Raw genomic sequence first — 21190 nt, 5'->3', positions numbered from 1 at the left:
ACAGATAGATATCATTTTCCTATTCCATGGGCTTCCTCTGCCCCTCCAGATGTTCAGAAACAGTCTGTGGGTTCCACTCCATCAGGATGGGTGCTCAGGACAGGAGGAGCAGCACACTTGACCAGCCTGGCTTAGGTTGTCGTCGCACCCGCCTCGCTCCCCACAAAATTCACTCTTCACCAGTTCATGTCACTCCTGCTTCTTTACTTCCTGCAACATAAAACTCACACCACAGATTATTTTTCCCCCCAATGTCAAATCTCCTTGAGGCCCACACCAGGTCTCCCCATCCTTCCACATTACCCACCAAGTACATCCAGGTACTTGGGCAAAGACAATCCCACAAAAGGGTTTGCCTTTTCCCATGGGAGGAGAAATCCACACTGACTCCCCCACGTGTAGTACAGGGACCTTATCTCCCCCCACAGCCTGGGCAGGACCAGGGCGGTTAGCAGATCCCCTAGTGTTAACCAGCCAAGTGGCTTCTGCTAAATTTGCATCCCAAAGCTTCCATGCCCCATTGCCCAACAACTCTCAACAGAGCAGCAGTGCATTTTACCTCCCAATCTTTCCAGAGGCTCTGGGTGATAAGGGATGTGATACACCCATGGAAGATCACAGGGCTGTGTTTCCACCCCCTGGGGCCATCAGTTCCAGGTTTATTTGACACTCTCCACATTGGATAAGATGTCTGATATCTGATTCAGCAGTACTCAGGGGTGCTGTAACTTCATTTAGGCCACAACAGCCTATGCTAACCTCCGTTCTTCATCAGACTTTTGCAATTGCCATATGGGACAGATACAAGCTGAGTGAGCCTTGCTGATAACTCCTTGTCTCTCCAGTTGAGGAATCACCTCATGGATGGGAGCCAGGGAATCTCAGTTGGTGCCATACTGCTGCTGCACTGTCTTGGTAACAATTGCCACCTGCTGTTCCTCACCTTGCAGCTCTCCTGCAAGGAAGGCATGTTCTAAGGGGCCAGGCAGGGTGGATGACTACTTGATCTTCTCTGTATTTGCAGTAGCTACACCAAAAAGCCATTGGTACCCCTTTATGTCCTTGAAGTATCCTCTCCTGAGACAGTCAATTCCAAGGATACAAGTGGGCCAGTCACAATGGGGCACTTTTCCTGCTTTTCCCCTGTTAAGCTCCCTTCAGCCTCCAAACCAGGCAATTTTTGGCATCCCCTTGTCAATCCAGAGATCCAGATGGGTTCTGAGCCCCTGTACCCCAATAGCACTAGTGTACACTACGCAGCAGTATCTACCAAAGCCTTGTGTACTTCTCTGGGTCTGATATGCCAGGCTATCAAATCCAATACATGCAGCCATCCCTCTCCTCCTCCTGGTAGAAGGGAGGGACCCTCTGTTCTTTTTCCTGGTTAGAGCACTCACTGTCTGACCCTTACAGTGCCAGACCAGAAATCCCCCCGCCAGGATCAAGAGAGGCAATGTCAGTTCTTCTGTGTCTGGGTGGTTGCCGACTGCTGTCTCGTGTCTGCAGAGACTACCCTGACAGCTTTGTTGGACGGCCCCTTCTCTCTTCTCTCACAGCTCTCTTCTCTCTCAGCTTTCTTCTCTCTCAGTTCACGGACACGGGCTTCCAGTTTAAAGGTGGGTTCACCATCCCACTTCCTCATGTCTTCCCCCTGATCGCACAGGAGGAACCACAGTGCGCCACGTGTCATGTGTCTGCGGCTCTCTTTCCCTCTGATCAAGGCAGGAGAAGACTGATTTCTTGGACTACCCTTGACAGCTGAGGTGCTGGCCTGGGTACAAAGAGTTTCTTCTAAGTTTTGGAGCCAAAAAGATGCTCTCTCTACTGTTGGTGTCTCCATTTCTGGGGGATACATTGCTGCCAAACTGTTAGAATATGATGCAGGAGCACTTTGAATTACCTTCCTCCACATGGCCATTGTGCAAGGTACATCCTTTGGATCTTTGGAGATATTATCATTTTTTAGATCACTGTAGATGACTTCTAGCACTGCTAATTCTCTCAGGTACTGGATACCTTCATGTGGAGTGGTCCACCTTCCTGGGGAGTTCACAAGATCTTCCTTAAAGGGATATTTTGCCTTCACACTTGAGAGGAGTCGTCTCCAGAGACTGCAAATTGCCGTCTCTTTTCCAATTCCTCTTCCAATTCCCCGATCTCTAGCAAGGGATCCCAGCTGTTGGGCTTCCCCAGCTTCCAGTAGGTGACCATCAGCCCCACAGTCCCAGCACCGAAGCAGCCAGGCAGAAATCCGCTCACCTGGCTGGCGGCTGTAATCTTTCTGCAGGTCTTGAAGTTTTGATGATGTCAGAGATTGGGTAATTTCTGTTTCCTCTTTGAATTCTTTCACTCCTTTCTTTGATTTATCTGTTGAAGGACTGGTTTCTTGATCAAACCCTTCCTTTCCTAATGATTCTTCTTTTTCTTCCTTTTCTTTTTCTTCTTTATCTTCTTCTTCTTCTTCCTTTTCTTCTTTTTCTTCTTTTCCTTTTTCTTCTTTCTCTTCCTCTTTTTCTTCTTCTTTTTCTTCTTCTTTTTCTTCTTTTTCTTCTTTTTCTTCTTTTCCTTCTTTTTCTTCTTTTTCTTCTTTTTCTTCTTTTTCCTCCTTTTCTTTTTCTTCTTTTTCTTTTTCTTCTTTTTCTTCTTTTTCTTCCTTCTCTTCTTTTTTTTCTTCTTCTTCTTCCTCCCTTTCTAATTGACAACAAAGGCTCGTTGCTCTCCTTGTCCACCTCTTCTTTTCCATTACAGGGACAGTTACAGTAGTTGTTGTGGTCTGGGTTCCTGTCTCAACCCTCGTGTCCTCACACACAGTTTGGGTCCCTGCCTCAGTCACAGTCCTCTGGGAGAGCAGAACTGTGGCTCTGTAGGCACAGGCCAGGCCCCAGCACAGGGCAAGGAGCTGCTGGCTTTCGTTGGGCTGGGCGAGGCACCCCTCTATCAGCTGGCGGGTCAGCTTGTCAGGCTTGACCACCTGCTCGTGTGTAAACTCCCAGGCAATGGGAGCTGATAACCGCCCTAGGAACCTGCCCAAATCCTTCCACACACCCTGCCACCCAGGAACTGATTTCTTCAGGGAACATTTTGATGTCCCCTCACTCAGAATTTGTTTTCTCATACGCCACCGTGACATCAGATTCCACAAACCCCATGATATGCTTACAGTACTAATTAAAAAGATCATGTAAGGGTGAGCAAGGACTGCAGGAGCCTGCATAATAAAAGAATCCACATAAATTGCGGGTAGGAAGAGAGAGATGTATTCCCTCATTGTCTCCACAAGATAGCTCCCCCAGCACAGCAAGGCCATCAATGCCAGGGAAAAGCACACAGCCATTGTTTGTATTAACATGTTCCCAAACTCAGCAAAATAAAGAGATAAGCAGTGCAGCTGGCAAACTGCGTTCCACACAGGAGCTTGCTACCGGACAACTAACAGCACTTCAGCAGGCAATATATATAAATATGTGTCACTGCCCCAGCCCACATCAGGCACCAAAAGGGGCTGTGGTGGGCTCACTCGGGCTGGATGCCAGTGCCCACCACGCCACTCTATCACACCCCCCTTCTCAGCTGGACAGGGGAGAGAAGAATAAGATGGAAAACAACTCGCAGGTTGAGATAAGGCAGGTCAGCGGAGCAAAAGCGAAAGGTTGCACATGCACAAGCAAAGGAAAAACCCCAAAGAATTTATTCTCTACTTCCCATCAGCAAATGATGTCCAGTCACTTCAGAGGAAGCAGGGCTTCAGGAAACGGAGCAGTTCCTCTGGAAGGCAAATGTTGCAAAAAACAAATGCTCCCCACTTCCTCCTCCTTTTCCTAGCTTTTATATCCGAGCAGACGTCAGATGGTATGGAATATCCCTTTGGTCAGCTTGGGTCAGCTGGCCTAATTGTGTCCCCTCCCAGGACCTTGCCCACTCCCAGCCTTCTGATGTGGGGGCAGAATGTTGGAGAGACAGCGCTGAGGCTGTGCCAGCGCTGCTCAGCAGCAGCCAAAACCCTGGAGTGCTATCAGCTCCTCTCTAGCTCCCAATGCAAAGCACAGCGCTGTGCACAGGGCTGAGCTCCATCTCACCCAGACCCAGCCTGGGATCTTAGGCCACAAAGTTAACCCACAATTCTCAAGTAAGAGCTGGAAATTTGAATACAGGTACCCGTTTTTAAAAGTTCGGTATCACCCACCTTTCTTCTCCTTCCACCACTGGCAAGCTGTTTATAAAGTGAACCAAAGGAATAAATTAATCTGGGAATCCTGGCTGCAACTGGGGAATGCCACCAGCCCCTCCCTTCCCCCTCAACTGTCCTGGCCACTAATGCAGATTTTCTGCTGTGAGACAGGACACAGATTCCTTTGATTTTTTAAACTACCGTCAAAAATAAATGCTTACTGGGAAAAGTAATCTTGGAAATGTAACCTTAAACTCAGGAGAAAACCTTAATACTGTTTACAGCACAATCTATACATACTGCATTTGCTCTGCTGCTCTTCCTTACTGTGTCGTTCCTCCTGCTTGTTATATTTGGGACTTCAGGAACAGCTGGGAAGGTAGGAAACTGCATGGATCATTATTAGCTTGATTATTTCTGTTGACACACTACTTTTGCTCACACTACTTTTCATACTCAGAAATTACTAGCTCTTTTGAGCAATTCCTGCACAAGGAGGTTTATGCACATATAGCAAATAGGCCATGAGAATACTGATAAATCTAAAACAACAGAATTCACTACAAAGATACATTGTTTTGAAGCATTCCTCTTACAGAATTTTTTTATTATATTCTTTGCAACTCTTTACGGTGGTTTTATCTCTTTCATTGTTATTACAATTTAAAAGATTAACCAAAAACACCCTATGAAAATTAAAACTGTGGAGCAGTCCAATTGAATTGTATTTATTCTGCACACTCCAAGAAATTAGAATACAGGTTATCAGCAACTGTGCCTAATTAGCAAGAAACCTATTTAAGCCTAATGATTCGCATGGTCAAGGTTGCTGCTGCTCAATGGAGACAGTAGTTCTGCTTGACTGGGATGCTTTCAGATGGTGCAATTGTTGAAACTGATGCTCTGCTCTGCTGCTTCAGGCTTGCAGTGGCTCTCTCGCTCTCTCCCCAGCTGGCTGGCAACATTTTGCAATTGGAGCTGACATAGCACCCAAAGGGCTCCCTGACTGATGCCTTTTACTTCCCAGCTCGTGCCTCCAGCAGCACTTCTGCACTGCCAGCTGGCCCACTGCACAACAAATCTGCTGCCGAGGACAGGGACAACTGCGGGGCAAGGTCTGCTGTCAGCTGCCTTGAGTGTTGAACTGCCACTTTTCAGTAGTTGGAAGGACTTTATCATCAGCTCAAGGGTTCAGCAACACAATACAGACATACCTGCCACCCCTACCACACAGAAGAGCAGCAATTACAGCTGCCTGAATGATTTCAATGAGAAGTTTATGAAGTTTGTGACTCCTGCTGCTATGACTTCCCCCTCAACCAACACCCAATGATTTTTATACTTTACATTGATGTTACAACACCTGAGGGTTGTCTACTAAACTGTGAGAAACAGAGATGAAGCCTCAGCTCAGCTCTTAGAGGAGCCTCCCTCTCACTCAAACCTTTTGTTGGCAGCTTCAGTGGGAAAGGGTCACCAAGAGAGTCACATGTTTTCTAACCAAGCAGATGATCTCCCCAAATCACTCTGCCAGCCAAAATAAGAAAGTTTGAAAAATAGCTGATCTGTCACGCAGAAATTACAAAAATTGGCTCAAAAGATAGAAGTTTCTTGTGGCCGTTGAATTCACTGCGAATAACTAAGACAGCATTTTAGACAAAGTACCAAAGCCAGGACAGAGTTTGCACAGTCAGCAGCGCTTGGCAGTGTGTCAGTGTAACACAAGATGGCTCCACTTCTATCAACAAAGAGCTTAGTGCCACTGCAGAGTCCCTTGCATCCAACTAATCGCGCCCATCGACTGAAACCAGACCTTTTCAGGCTGTCCCACCAGTCCACTCAGGGCCAAGAAGTGGAACAGTGCTGCAGCCTGCAAAAGGGGGAGTTGAGAAGGTAACCCAAGCCTGGGAAAAAATGTGGAAAGAGACGTAACTCCAAGCTGCTTTACAGATTAGCAGCTGTCTTCAGTCAAAGACTGAAAAATGGGAGACCACAGCCAGCCTTCAGTAGCTGGAAATATTTAAGGGCAGTATAAATATGGATCTACTGATCCATCTATAGCTGAACATTCTTACCATCCTCTTTTGCATTTTTGTTGTTTCCTTCTGGCTTTTCACATTCAAAATAGCCCTCAGAATCAATGCAGACATTTTGTGAAAAAGGTTTGGTTTGAAACCTTGTCTGCACTAGTTCCTATATAAAAGTTTCACTGGGGTTTTGCTAGTACAGTCCTGCTGCTAAGTATTGATGTTCTCAGCATAGGCCAGTGGGAGAACGCCAGAACAGCTGAGGCAGAAAAGACCAGAAACATCAGCATCAGCCACAACAACAGCAGGTGGAGGGAGAGAGGAGCGGGAAAGACCAGTAAGTGTGTACGGAGAATGGAAAACCAGAAGGCTTTAGAGAAAAGATGAAAGGAGAAGGAAATGTAAGAGAGTAGAAAAATTACACACCAACCCTAAACCACCTCGGGAGCAGGAGACTGATTCAGAGCAGGCACTTGCCCTGGGCACAGGTGGCTCAGCGTAACCTGACAGGCTGAAGGCACTGCAAACTCGACTGCAGATGCACACACTTAGTGCACCTATTTAGAAGTAAAACAGGACTACTTGTCACTGTGAGCATGTTTGTCTGGCAGGGAATATCCATGCAAAGTGATGCAGTGCATTTTGGGGCCCATCAGTACATTTTTAGAAAACACTGAACCCCTTCAGCTGTCTTGTGTTCAGCTAGATCCAAAACCTTACTCCCTACAGAAGGATCTTCTGGAATACAAGGGTCATCTCAGTGGTATGGTTTCACTGCTCAGGAAACAAAACACCACCATTATACACAGAATGTTCTAAAATAAAAACCAACCCCAGGCTCCCATCTTTTTATGTGATTCTTTTCCCTGATCCACTGGATTTCACAACCTTCACTTCCATGGCCTTCCTACTGCTGGTCCGGTTCCCTTCTCACCTGGATGAAGGCCGGCAGGGTGACAGAGAAATGAAACCTGCTCACCAGAATGTTGGCCCCTCCAGCCATGACAGTGAAGGAAACAGCCTGACCAAGCTTGAGTATCCATCCAAGGGACAGAGCACTGGGTACCTGGCATAGCACCTGGTCATAGCAAGTAGGTTTTGGTATGGGGTGACCATGAAGAACAAAAAGGCCTGCACTGGAACAGCTGCAGTAATACTTGGAAAATGCCAAAATGCAAAAGATCCTAATAACAAACATGGACTTGTTTATATCCACAGTGAAAAAACCATTAAAAAAACTGAACAAGACCAGCTCTGTACTATTGATTTTCAGATAAATGTCTGGGTCTGAGAGTGACTGCAAGCACAAAGTGAGAAGATTTGGATGGAAAGCTGAAGGCTATTTTGGCTCTCCTACGACCTTGCTGGCCATACGTTCTATGAAGATTCTTTATCAGAACTGTAATTTGGTTACCACTACGACAGTTTCAGGCTTCCCAGAAGCAGCTTGCTGCAGCTGCTGAGGTCAAAGATGAATTTCTTGGTTTTTTGAGCTATATGAATGATCATCAAACAAGACTGCTAAAGAAGCAAACTGTCAAAGTCATTTCATTTATTTCTTAATATCACATCTGTACAATTTTCATACATACAGCAGGAAATGCACATTGGTTACACAATGGCATTTGGCTGCATTTCCAAGTATAATACAGTAAGTGCAACTCCACTTAAAATGTACATTTATACAACTTAAACAAATTAAGGATTGCTACACCACTATCTGTGACAGTATAAAGCTTCATTTATGTTATGTCTCATTACTAAACCACTTCCTGGTTAAATACAAAACATATTCAATTATTTAAAAATGGCCTTTGTGGTACCTGGCCAGCATATAAAATATTTGTTGTTTAAAATTTAACCATTAACTTTTTCTTTTAAAAAATAATCCTCTAAGCCTATTTAAACATTTGCTATTGAACTGTTATACTGACACTTTGTAGCAGGAACCAAATTTTACCCTCCTTTTGTTTGTTCGTGCTTATCACCGAAAGAAGTTACTTTTGCAATGTATTGCAGCTTTATTCAGATACAGCCAGGTGGTTAAACTATTTATCAATTTTACTCAAAAGGTAAATAACATTTTTTATTAAAGAAAACAAAATTACATTTCAGAGATATTTGTCAAAATTTTAATGGATAGAGTGCTACCAGCACAAAAAAAACAAAGAAAAAAGAAAAGAAATAAAGAAAATTATTAATTTATCTTTTAAGAAACACCCGAATATTCTTATAATTTTACTTTTGGAATACATTGGTCCACAGACCACATTCTTGTTACAGCTTACCAAATGAAACCCAAAATTTCTTATTGCCGTCCCTGTAACAGGAATGGTTCAGTTTTAAACCTCCTTTAAAAATATACATTTTACAATCCTTTCACCTCAACAAAGGTGACACTGACAATAAATACACTGGTTTGGTGGGTTTTTTCCTTCACTATGAAAAGTCCACAAACTACCTGTTGTATGCCCTTTCTTTTTTAGATTTCTCCAATGCCTTGTCCATAGTTTTCTCGTTTTCTCCTCTACATTTGGGGCAGTACCATTTGCCCTTTGGTTTATGGTTGAGTCCCACACAAGAAAAGTGAAACCATTCAATGGGGCACTCATCATTATCGCATCCTATCATTTCTCCATAGGAGACTTGGTTGCACAAGCAGTATGTTGGCTCATTAGGGTCAATAGGAAGGTCAGGGGGAGAAGCTTCCCGCTCTGCTTTAGCCTTGGATCGTTTCTTCTTCTTGGATGTTTTTGCTTTCTTCTCCTTTGGTGTTCCTGAGGTGATGTCATCGTGATCATGGTTATTTGAGGCATTTTCTCGATTCTCATTATTCCGTTGCCTCCTCGATCTCTTGTTGTTGGGCTTTTCAGCCTGTGCGATTGTCTCATTCTTTGACTTATCCTGGCTGGCTTTCCCGCTGTTTCCAGTGGTGTCATTAGTCTCTTGACAAGTCTCAAACAGTTCCACGTGGCTGTCCACTTGCCTTGTTCTGTTCTCAACGAGCTCCACCATCTGACTGACGATCTGGATCTTCTCGTCCCCCAGTTCCTGACTTCGAATCAAGGCTCTCTGTATGCAGTGCAACATTCTTCTCTTCTGCACAGCATCTGTCTCCCGTTTAAATTTTTCATAGTAATCATCCAGGTCCTTCAGAATCTCTGCAAAGAAGAAATAAAAACTATAAATATTTTTGACAGGGAGAATGGCAAAACAAAACCTCCCATTTTTCCTTCCATACAGCAACAACTTCTTGTAACATGCAGCTCCGACCAAAGACGGATGCCCTGAAGCCTGTATCTAACAAGCAGCTCATGACTCCACTGGACTACTTTTGTTCTAGGTGGTCCCACAGGAATGGAACGCAAATGCTGATTTAGGAGAAAAAAATTGACAAAATACATTTTTACGTATGTTGATAATGCTTCCCTTTAAACTTTTCAGTAATTAAAAAGAACTAACTAAACCAATATATATACCATCAAAAGTTCCAAGGTTAACTGCAAAATTAGAGAGGAAATAATTGGAAATTTTCTCTATAACAACATTAACATTTTCAGTGAATGACAGAGTGGGAGAAAGAGAGTGGACAGAAAGAAAGCAGAAACCAGCATAGAAGCACATTGCTGGGTTACTTGACAGGAGATGTAGAAGTACCAAATACATTGTCTAGATCTAAAGCTATTTCATCCAATACTGTCGAGCTATTTCTGCTGAAAATATGAGGCTGTGGAAATCCCTGGATTGCAGAACTAGGATTACGATATCCAGGATGTTTAGATTATTTTCCACCTATACTTTCTGTAAAATACATGTTGCCGTTCTTTAAAACACAAAAATATTATGTTCCTTAAGTACTTACTGCAGAGCAGGAAGTAAAGTTAAAAGATAACATTAAAGATGATAGGCAACAATGCTGAGCAGCTAGAGCTTCTGCTTTAAAATATGATACATCCTGAATTGCACCTCAAGGATTTTATAAAAAACAACAATGTAAAAAGTATCTAAAGTTTCAGGAATGGCACTAGAAAACTATTTTTAAGATGGTTTTGAGTTTCATTATGATACCCAAATCAACTACAGCATACAGGACACTCAGCACTCCATATTAAGTCCTCAAAAACACACTGAATGTTTCCCCTGCATCTCCTTTCTTCTCTGAATTTTCCCTTTATCGCAGGTTAGAAGTCTGTCTTAGCGAAGCAAAATATATTAAAAAAAAAGAAATAAAATCTGACCTCAATTCATCTAACAGAAACCAGGATCTCTCATACATGCCAACAGCATTACCATAACTTTCTAAACTTACATTTTTTAAATTATTTATTTATTCATAGGAACATGTGACACATATGCAAACCAAGAGTGACCCTGTGGTTTAGGTTTTGGCTTTCCTCGGCAGAGTTTTTAAACATACATGATTTCCAGTGAAGACATGGAAATATTACGCAAGCTTTATTCAGATTTTAGAGCTGCAGCTTGTGCTTCACACATTGGTTAAGCACGACGTGTCAGCTGGTTCTGCAATATAACCTATCTGACCAAATCAGTATTCCGATATGTTATTAACCATTTTAAGCAACTGGTGGGTTTTTTAACCTACAAAAAAATCCCAAAACAAAACAACAATAAAAAAAATACCAAAAACGGTATGCCCAAGATGCCACCAAAAAGATCCTTCAAACATACAGCAGATTCTACATTCAGGAAGGCTGAAAACGCAGAGTTAATGGTTTCAGTGGCGGAAATGCAGAAGTTTTATGCTTTAAGCTTTGGCACTTGACTGATGTCATCGGTTTAACCCATCTGGTGGGTGGGCATTTATGAAGAACGGTCTGCCTGAACAGCACGAAACAATTACCGACGGAAGTTCGGCGTTGGGAAAACTTCGGTTCTAGCATTCCCGCTGCCATTCCCGGCCGGCGCTGCTGTGCGGGAGGAGCCCGGGCTGCAGGCTGGGATCCCGCAGAGCGCGGCCCGGCACGGGCGTGTTTGGTATGTGAGACACGGAGCGGGAGCTGCCGCAAAGCCGAGGATGCTCAGCAAGGCGCCGGGAGCGCGCCGCTCGCTCGGTGCTGAGGGAGCCACCGGGGCCGTGCTGCGGCTCGGGGCTGGCTGCAGCTCCCGCCTCGGGAGCCCCAGCTCACGGCGACTCCAGGAAACCGCGCTCCCGCGCCGTGCCGCAACAGCGGGAGCGGAAAGCTGCGCTCTGAGCCACTGGCGAACGCACGCTCCCGGCATCACAAACGCCACTCAGCCGGAGGGAAGCCATGCCGCCGGAGCTCTACCCCCAGCGCAGCTCCGCAGCCTCACGGGGGCTGAGACACCGCGGAACGTCGGCGAGCGGGACGCGGGCGAGGGCCCGGCCTCCTCCCCGCCCCTCTGCGGCGCCCGGGGCCGCCCCGGAGGTGACGGAGCCGCCATTGTTCTCGGGCAGGAAACCGGGACGTCCCCGCGGAACCCGCGGCGGTCCCGGGGGCGCGGGGGGGGCGGGGCAGCCCCGCCCCCGCCGTCCCGAGCGGGCCCGAACGGACCCTCCCGGAGCAACAAACGGGTGATTGACAGGGAACAGCGGCCAATCACGACGGGCGGCAGCGAGCTGGCGCCCGCCCCCTCCGGCCAGTCACGAGCGAGGTGCGGCGGGAGCAGCGGCGCCCCCCCCCCACCCCGGACACGTCAGTCACTCTCCGGACGGCCAAGGTTGCCCCGCCCCCTGCTGCGAAGCCGGCCAATCAGAGCGCGCCGGCCGGGGCCGGCCGAGATATTCAAATCAACCCCACGGAAAAGTTGCTTCTCGAAACGTCACGACGGGGCGGGGCCGCGAGACGGGTCGACCCGGCCCCTGAGCCAATCCGCGCGGGGAGGCGGGGCAAGGCCGGCCCGTGGGGCCGCCCCCGCCCTATCAGCGCCCCCGACAGGCGTGGCCAACCGCGATATGCTAACGAGGTCTGTCTATAAAAAGAGCACGGACGCCCCTTCCTAGCACAGCGCGGAGGTGCCCGCTGGACGTGGTTTGGTTGGGCGGAATGCCCGCCTTGTCCTTTTCTTCCCTTCCCACCCCCGAAAGCCCCCGCGGGCTCCTGAAGAAGTTTCCCCCGGACCCTTCCCCCGGGAGCTGACGGGCTCCCATAGAGAGCTGCCCGAGGAGCGGCTGAGGCAACGGCAGGCAGGGCTCGCTGCCCGCCGCCCCTAAGGCCACATGCACGGGGGCGCGGGCAGGGAGAGGGGGTCACCCCTCCCGGCACCCCGGCTGTCACCGCTACCTGCAGCACAGAATAAAGCGCCCCCCCCTCCCCCTCCTTCCGAGCGGACGCTAGTGACCAAGTGACAAAGCTGCCCCGAGTCCCGCAAACCGGCCTCCCCTTCCTTCCCTCCGCCCGTGGGGACGGGGACGGCGTGCCCCGAGCGCGGGGAGGGAGGGGGGCGCTTCAGCCCAGCCGTAAACGCGACCGTGTGTGTCGTCCCCCCCACTCACACCGCACACGCCGGTCCTGCCCCCTCGGCCCCCCCGCCCAACGGAGCGGGGCTGTTTCACCGGGTGAAACGAAACCCACCGAGGAGAGAGCGAAGAAAGCACACCCTGCCCCCCACTCTCGCCTAACCCCCCTCTCCTCCCTCCCTTCTTCCCTCCCTCCTTCACTAGCTGCTTCTCTCCCCTACTACAGCCATAATGAATACTGTACATTCCTAAATGTTGTGCTGTAATCTCTTCCCCCTCTATCCACCCAGCACTTTCTTCCGTACCCCCAAAGCCTTCCACCTCAGCCCCACGGCCAGGGACGGCCCCCCTTTGTGCACCGCACACCCCACTTCCCTGCCCCCGCCTTCTTGGCCAGCAATTTACACAGAAAAGCAGAGTCCTTGCTTAATAAGAAAAGCCGGAGACCTTTTGTTCCGCCCCATGACAAGAGCTAACGCTGCAGATCAGTCCCTCTCTCTCCTCGGATCTTTCCTCCCGGCTTTCCTCCTCCTTTTACCTCTCAAAAATAAAGCTACCATCCCTGTGGGGTGCAGAGGGACAAACGGAGCCGAGGCTCAGCTCTAAAGAAAAGAAAGGGAAAAGACACCCTTCCCCCCTGAGCCCCAAACCACACACACGGACACACACATATATAGAAAACACTTACCTTGATATTTGGCGTCAATTTCCCTCATCAAGGAGACATTTCTCTGCAGATCGAAGGGCATAGACTCGATGGAGTCCAGATAATCCTCCACATAGTTCACTAGGTGAAGCTGGTCTCCGTTTGCAGGACTCAACATTTTCATCCGGCAAAGAAACAAAAATCCTTCCCCACACCTCTCCGTGTGAGAGCAAGTGCTGCTCCCTTCAAAGACGGTAACCCCGATGAAGGTCTCACTCCCTGCCCACCTCTCTCGGTAGCTCCCCCCAAAAAAACCGAGGGAAGCTACATCTGACTCCTCTTGTATGAAAAAGAGGGAGAGAGAGAGACACACACACCCTCCGCTAGTCCCCTACAGCCAGCAGCAGCTGATTGAATGGCTGTCGTTGTGGGTAATTCACGAAGGAGGTGGTAAGAACAATCAGAGGGATTTGTGTGTGTGTGTGCGTGTGTGTGTGTGTGTGTGGGGAGGGGAGGGGGGGAGGAGGAGGAGGAGAAAGGAGGGGGGCTTAAACCAGCTCCTCCGAAACAATCTGGAAACAAAATGTGCTCTGCAAAGTGTCTGTCAGAGGCAGCGGCAGCCCCTCTGCCTGCGCCAGCGCCGCTCTGCTCTGCTTCTCCTCCGCTCCCCCCTTCCCCGCGCTCCTCCTCACCGCCGCCGCCGCCGCCGCTCCCCGGCGATATCAACGCAGCCTCCTCGCTCCCATACGCCGCGCTAGATCCAACGTGGAAAACCCAAATACCAGTTTCAAACACTTGGGAAACATTCGGCCCCGCCAGCCAGGGCGCATGCGCTCTCTCCCAGCGCTGTGTACACACACACACATACACACACACACTCTCTCTCTTCACACACTCACCGCACACACTCAATCCCTTCCCCCGCCCGGAACCTCCGCATATCCATCGGCCCGCCTCCCTTACTCACGTTTGGGGAGGGAGGGAAGGCGGCGGGGATGCGGGCCGAGCCAGGGGGCGGGCGGCGCAGGGCCGGCGTGGGCGTGGGGTGAAGGAAGCCCCGGGGAAGGCGGAGGCTCCGGTGAAGTTGTGCGGAGGCTGCGAGGCGAGCGGCCCGCGGAGAGGCTGGGGGGGATCGCGGGGGCAAGTGAATGCTTTTGCGGTAGGGTACCGGGACTTTGGAGGAGTCTCGCCTCCTGCCAGCTCGCCCCGGGATGGAACGGCTCCGAAGCCCTTCCTAGGAGAGGGGAACACTGAGAACCAGGCGACGCCACCCCGCGCTGCGGGCAAGGCTGTGCCCGGCGCGGCGCCGGACGCCGAGGGGAACCGGGGAGCGTTCCGTCCCTCCCTCCTCAGCGGGCACCCGCATCCATCACCCCGCGGCGCCTGACAGCCGCCCCAGCCAATCACCGCGCCCCTCGCGTCCCGCCCCGCGGCCCCCTCGGCCAATCCCCGCTGTGACACCGCTGCCCGGGATACCGCGCGCCGCGGCAGAGGGGGCGGTAACGCCCGAGGGGAGGGGGCGGGCCTGCGCACGCGCGATTCCTCTGGCGACGGGGAGAAAATGGAGCCGTTAGGGACGGAGCGCGACTACGTTTCCCAGTGGTCCCCGGGTGGGTGCGCATGCGCGAGGCAGGTCTGGCTGGAAGGCGGGAGGGGAGGAAAAGGGAAGGAGGGAGGGTGCCCGAGCCAGCGAGCGGGCTTGCCGCGGCTCCCTTGTCCCGCGCAGGGGCGAGGGAAGGGCTGCCGGGGGCTGCGTTGTAGAAGAGGCCGGCGGCGGAACGCTCCCGCTCCGCATGGTTGCCAGCGGAGAGGGCTTACTGCCGGCAGAAAGGGAGGAGCAGAAGGGGAGCCCGGGTACAGTCCTGTGCTCCCCGCTTTCTCCCCGGCGCCGTGTCCCGGCGGTCGTGCGGAGGAGTACCGCTGTCGGTCAGCGTTGCCTTTGTGTCCTGGAGTCGCTGCCATGTCCCGGAGCCTGCAGGCACCCGGCTCTGCCAGGTTCGGGGAGCGAGGAGCGGGGAAGGCGGGGCTGGAAGGACCTACCCCAGCCCTGCTGAGGCGAAACAACGTGCGCTTTCTGCCTCTTGTTTTTTTTAGCAGACGTCACTGGCAATCCCCTAATTTAGGGGAGACTGAGTCATCACTTCTGAGCGCCCAGACTCGCTGGTGCAGTCGCTGCTCAGGGAGGCCCTGACGCTGTGCTCGCTGCAGGAGCGGCGGCCTGGCTGGGCACCTCAGCGTCTGAGCCCCTGTTAAATGATTGTGCTGCTGCCCTCAGCTTGGGCTGTGAACGCCCAGAATTGGGGTTCTCAGGGAAGAACAGACAGCTGTTTAGCAATACTTCCAGTATCCTCCCTCCTATCTTCCAGTAGGAGACATGCACCCAAATACTTTCTGGAGAGTGGAGACGGTACCACAGAGCAAACTTTTTGAGCTGATACCGACCCGCTGTTTCAGGCAGATGTCAGAGGGCACTTCCTTGTTTTCTGAAGATCCCTGTAAGTTCTCCCGTTATTTTCTTCCTCTCACTTTCTGTTTCCAGGAGTTGCTGTAAAAAAATGAGTTGCTGAAATAAATAAAACCCACATACAAAATATCTCAGGTTTTTGACTTAGAAACACCATGGCATCTAGGCATTGTTCCAAGCCAGTGTTTCTGGACCTGTGTGCTTTGGTTTACTGTGGCATAGACAGGGAGTTGTCTAATGGCTGCACTGGCCTGGGTATAGGTATTCCAATTCTAGATTTGTTGGCACCTATCTGGAGTTAAAGCCTTCTTGCCTTTAAGAAGGTGAGCCACTGTCAGCAATTAAAGGTAGTTAACAGTCCCCTGGGTAGTATAAGAATCCAAGCCAATAATTATGACTCAGTAGGGGCAAGACATCTGAAAAGAATACAGATGAGTCCTAAAAAGAGTCATTCTTGCAAAAAAGGTAATCATCATTCTAGACACTACACATGTGAATAAAAAATGATTTTGTAAAAGTACCTGCTAATTTACTAAACAGGATCTTTTGTCCCTCCTCTTAATAGACAAAAAAAAAAAAAAAAAAAAAAAAAAGGGAAGGGAAATGCTGACGTGTAATAGTAGCCTGCTAAGTTGCAGCAATACTATCTTTCAACAGAAGCATTGATAGTTTGGATGTGCTGAGTTTAAAGAGCTTGGTATCATCTGTCTCTTAAAAGTGCTGTCTACTAGATCCTCTTCTGTTAGCTTCTTGTATGTTACTAGAAGAGTGACAGAGAAAACCTTCATGGGACTTTGCACAAGTCCTTGGGACAGGAAGGGACTGAGCTCCCCTGAGAATGCATTTGGTATCCTCTTTGAAGGTCCTCTTTTACAGCTCTTAAAGATGATGCTCAGTGCTTTGTATAGAGCTGTAATCAAATATATACCTGTACCCAGAAATATAAATTCTCTGCACCCCCCTCTAAGCTCAGCAGCAGGTCAGCCATTGTTTTAGGAAGCTGGGTGGGGGGGAGGGAAGGATAAAATCAGGTGTATGAGTACATCTCTAGAGTGGAAAGTTTTAGAAGGTATGGAGCTGATGCCCACTGCCCATCTCTGCTTTTCTCTGTTTTCTTTTTGTTTTGGCCTCTTGCCTCTGAACTACAATAGGTGAGAGATGGCAAATTTTGAATAGAGTTTCAGATATTCTTTTCATATTAGGGGCCCATTTCTTACCCTGGCGAAGGATTTGTAAGTAGAAGTGAATGTCATGTATCAAAGGAAGAGACTCCTGGGCTTAATTTTCTTCCCATTTCCTATATTTGACTAGAGGATAAAAGTATGTATCTCTCCTCCTTTGGTTCTCAAGCCCCTTTGCTCTGTTTATAAGAAATCTTTCCTATTTAGAACAACAGTCTGAGATTTTCAGAAGTTTCTTGAAGCTGTTGCCTTCCTACAGATCTAAACTCACAGCAATTAGAACCAAGGGAACTTACTACCAGATCAACAACTTGCACAACTACTGTGTCATATACATTCCATGTGTGTATACACAAAATATACTTCATGTAATATAAATTTCTTAGTAATTATAGTTGTTCCAGTCATTATGGTTATCCCAGCTAATCAGCACAAAGTTCAGCATACTTGATATGAGGAACATAAAATCCCAAACCTCCAAACGTTCTACAAATGCACGTACTGCAAAGCTGATACCGGGAATTCTGGCTGCCTCCTTTCTCCTTCTCCGCCTTAGCTGAATATTGCTATATGAAATACTATGTAATCATTACAGCTGTGTCTCTGTTTATTAGAAAAGATAGTGTCTTCTGATCATTTGTCATTATACTTTATAGTACAGACAAATCAGATGGGTTTATTCCTGCTAATGAATTGCTGTTTCCGCACCATTTAATAGCTTAATCCCTCTTCTATAGTTACATATGCTTGGAGGGTTTTTTCCTTGCTTGTTTGTCTGTTTATTCTTTATGAAGCTAAATTCATGCTTACGTGGATGATGGTAATAGAATTTTACAAGCCTGTTAATTTTGCTTGTGGTTGTAAGTTTTGAAACAAAAGTACAAACAATTAACATGCAAGATGAGCAGAGCTGAGGTTTGCAACTACGAAGACCAGCAGAGTCATGGCTCACCCTCTCATGCAATACACATTGGCTGTGCCCTGGAAAGTACATACTGTTTACAGATATTTGGGTCAGAAATACCTGTTCATGTCACCAAATAATGTTGGATAAATAGATTCCAAAATCTGGAAAACAAATCTGGTTGTGTTTCTCTTGCTGCTTCCCAGTAAAGACTCAAGAATGAAATGAACTTTCCAAATGTCTACCTAACATTGGCCTGCTGTTCTAAACTTCTCCCTTTTTTATCAGATATTTCATATCTCCTCCTCTGCTTGCCCCAAGGCAGTTGCACTCACTGCCTCTTCTCACACCTGTTTCCTGGCTACTGCCTTCTTTTTCTTGCACCTGCTGCACTGGTGCACTTCCAAAGCATAGTGAGCTTAAACAGCATTACACTGACATTAAAGGTCAGCAAAAAATTTTGGCTGAAACAAGTAAATGTGCATTCCAGTAGAAGGCCAAAGCAAATACATCTGAGTTGTCCCAGAGCGTCAGTGGAATGAACACAGGTGAAGGGAAACATATTCCATGGCTTCACATTCCTTTAGTGAATTCAAGAGAGATATACCTCAGCAGTTGGAAACTACTGACAAAGACACCAATCTGAACCCTCACTGAATTTTTACCAACCCTCAGACTTGTGGTCAGCTGTGGTGCAGGACCCAAACACTTCCAATGTAAAACAGGCAATGTATGGCAGAGCAGATGGTGGGTAAGTTTTCTGAATAGCACTAGGTTGTGCTAAGAGCTAATAGACTTCTGGTAAGACAAGAAAGTTTAATTGGTTATATATGTCCACACCAATGAATTTTCTTTTGCAGTGTTACTCCCTGTCCCCAGAATTACTCTTTTCAAATAGATTTCTCAAGATGATTTCTCTTTTATAAAGCATACTCTTTACCTTGAGAATATTTGGTGGAATGGTCACTCAACATTTACAATATTTCTGAGCCAAGCATTTGTAATGAGATTGAGGCAATTTTTAGTCTCCTTTTAAAAATCAAACAAGATTCTGAAACAAACCAATAAGCACCTAGATTTTCTAAAAATAAAAAGACTATAAAAGTTAAGTCAAAATGTGTCTGTAATTGCAGATTACTGCAGAGCACCAGCAGAAATTCAGTCCACTGTAGTGGATTTAGCTTGTCTTTGCTTTTGGTTTGTAATCTGTCTTTATAACCTTTGCCCCTGTATTTTCTCAGATTCGGCTTCCTTGCCAGGTTTCTAAACTAGAACTTGATGAGAAGGGCCACATATACTGGAAACATGCTCTTGCTAACACAGCAAATGCAACCTTTTTCCTCTGTCAACAATTCTAAGATGGTGCGGTTGAATTTTTTAGAAGATAAAATACAGCACCTTTAGCAATATGGGGGACACTGTAAAAAATTACAAAGCATGTGTCTCCTAATAATACATGGAAATGGAAAAATAGTTTTTAGCTTTATTCATGTATGATACAAAACATGCTCTGGGATCTTACCTCTGGGGGCAAGTCTTAGAGGTATTCCTGGGACTGGAAACTGGAATATACAGAAGCCAGGTGAGCCAAAATCCCCAAATATCCTCCCTGCTCACCACAGAAATGTTGCCAGCACTGCTGGTGGACAGCACACACAGCTGTGCTTCTAACAGACTTCCTTCTTAATCAGGGATGGAGGGGAAATGTTGCCTTCTTACTACTCTCTGTTTTCTGTTCCTTTATCTACTGAGATAAAGGAACAGAAAACAGAGATCTCTTCTAAGGTGTTCAGGAATCACCCCTTTACCTTTGAGTTTCAGTTGAGAACATGAGAACATGACCTGACAATATTAAATACATGTGTGTCCCCTTGAAACAACAGTTTACCTGAAGCTCAGACAGACATGCTGCGGTGGGATTGTGACTAAGAGCTGCACTGCTCTGCAGATCACATTTCCTCCTGGCTATTCAGCAAGTGCTGAAGTAACAGGAGTACAGCAGGCCCAGGCCTGGCACTGATCATGTGTACCTTGGCTCCAACTGCTTGCAACCTCCAAAGGCATCTTCTGTTCCAGGTGGAAGCAAAGGTCTCCTGATGGCATAAAATCTTTTGCTGCTATTCTGCCTTTCTGTTAGCTGACTGTTGTGTCTTTGCACATGTCCCACGGCAGGAGTAAGGGTACAGGTACAGGTGACATAAAGTGCAGGTATGCTTACAGCCACAAACCAATTGATTCTGAGAATGCTGGTATTTTTAACATGAATAATTTATGGGTTTTATCCACCAGGATTAGTTTTGTTTTATTTGAAATTAGGTTCTTTTTGTACTTCAGTGTTTGAAGAACATTTTCCATCATTCCACTGAACATATTCTTCTGCATTAAATCTCAAGCAGGAATGATGTTAGCTGTTTATTTCAGGCATTTAATAACTGTGGCTTTTCCCACCATCAGAAAATAACATTTTACAGCAAGACATAGAGGTTTTGGGACTAAATGCTAAAAGCCAGTCTGGCTAGCACAGACACTAAGCCTTCTGAAACCAATGGGAAAGAAAAAGCTCTTGCATTCTTCTGACATTCTTCTGATCTGTTGGCAGGTTCATCCATGATAGCTAAACCTGGAATTAAGCCTAAAAAACATCCGTTGCTACTTAGTATTGATTTGAACTCTGTCAAAGTGCTTGGAACCATACAGAACAAAGAAGACAACAGAGTTAATGACAACTCTTAACTAGATGTGTGTTGAACAGCAAGACATCAAAACCAGCTCATTATGGAAGCTGAAATAATTGGCTTGTGAAGCTTCCTGAGAAACATACAAAGCAAACATTTACAAAGGTTATTGGATAGTATCCTGAATTTCATCCTAGGTAGTCTGAAACTAACGAGCCTATAAAATAGGTTTCTTATTTGATCAAAAAGTTAAGACTGTTAAATGACAAATTCCATGGAAAGTACCTATTAAAAGAAAAAGGAAACATTTGCCACTGGTAGGGCTTTATATCTGATATGCTCTAAAATTAAGTAAGGTGTAGACAGACATCAAGTATTAGTGTAAAAACAATAATTTTAAATGATCTTATTACTTATGAGAAAAATCTATTAAAGTCATCCCTGGCAGACAGAAGAGGAAACAATACAAACACTTCTGTGAGGCAGCTCCCCAGAAGCAGACCTGCAGCCTCCAGTCCAGAAAAGCTGTGAGTGTTCACTATTGCTTTCCTCCCAAAGACCAGCAAGGTGCCTTAGCAGGTAACACACTGGTCTGAGAGACCTGAAAAGGCTCTGCCCTGAACAGCCTGTTTAGAGGATTGTGTGGAAGACAGTCAGGAGCAGGACAGGCAATATGCTGGCACTGG

The 21190-nt window shown here is 47.3% G+C and overlaps 1 protein-coding gene across 1 annotated transcript; it reads right to left on the bottom strand.

Annotated features, from left to right (window-relative positions):
* Positions 1-7837: 7837 nt before the first annotated feature.
* ING1 (inhibitor of growth family member 1) lies at positions 7838-14039 on the bottom strand. Its single transcript, XM_084225447.1, has 2 exons — positions 13323-14039; positions 7838-9356 (listed from the first exon to the last, which is right to left on the bottom strand). The coding sequence occupies exons 1-2, from the start codon at positions 13462-13464 to the stop codon at positions 8653-8655; spliced, it is 846 nt and encodes a 281-aa protein (XP_084081573.1). The 5' UTR covers positions 13465-14039; the 3' UTR covers positions 7838-8652.
* Between the last annotated feature and the right edge of the window lie 7151 nt (positions 14040-21190).

The sequence above is a fragment of the Fringilla coelebs genome, assembly GCF_963513975.1.
Source record: "Fringilla coelebs genome assembly, chromosome: 2".
NCBI lineage: Eukaryota > Metazoa > Chordata > Aves > Passeriformes > Fringillidae > Fringilla > Fringilla coelebs.
Note: the sequence above shows the minus strand (reverse complement) of the source record. Positions and strands in the feature narration are given on the sequence as shown.

Coding starts and splice junctions, on each gene's coding strand:
- ING1 (XM_084225447.1), bottom strand. CDS start 13,464: ATGAAAATGTTGAGTCCTGCAAACGGAGACCAGCTTCACCTAGTGAAC. Junction 9,357..13,322: donor AATTGACGCCAAATATCAAG/GTAAGTGTTTTC, acceptor TCTTCTTTGCAG/AGATTCTGAAGGACCTGGAT.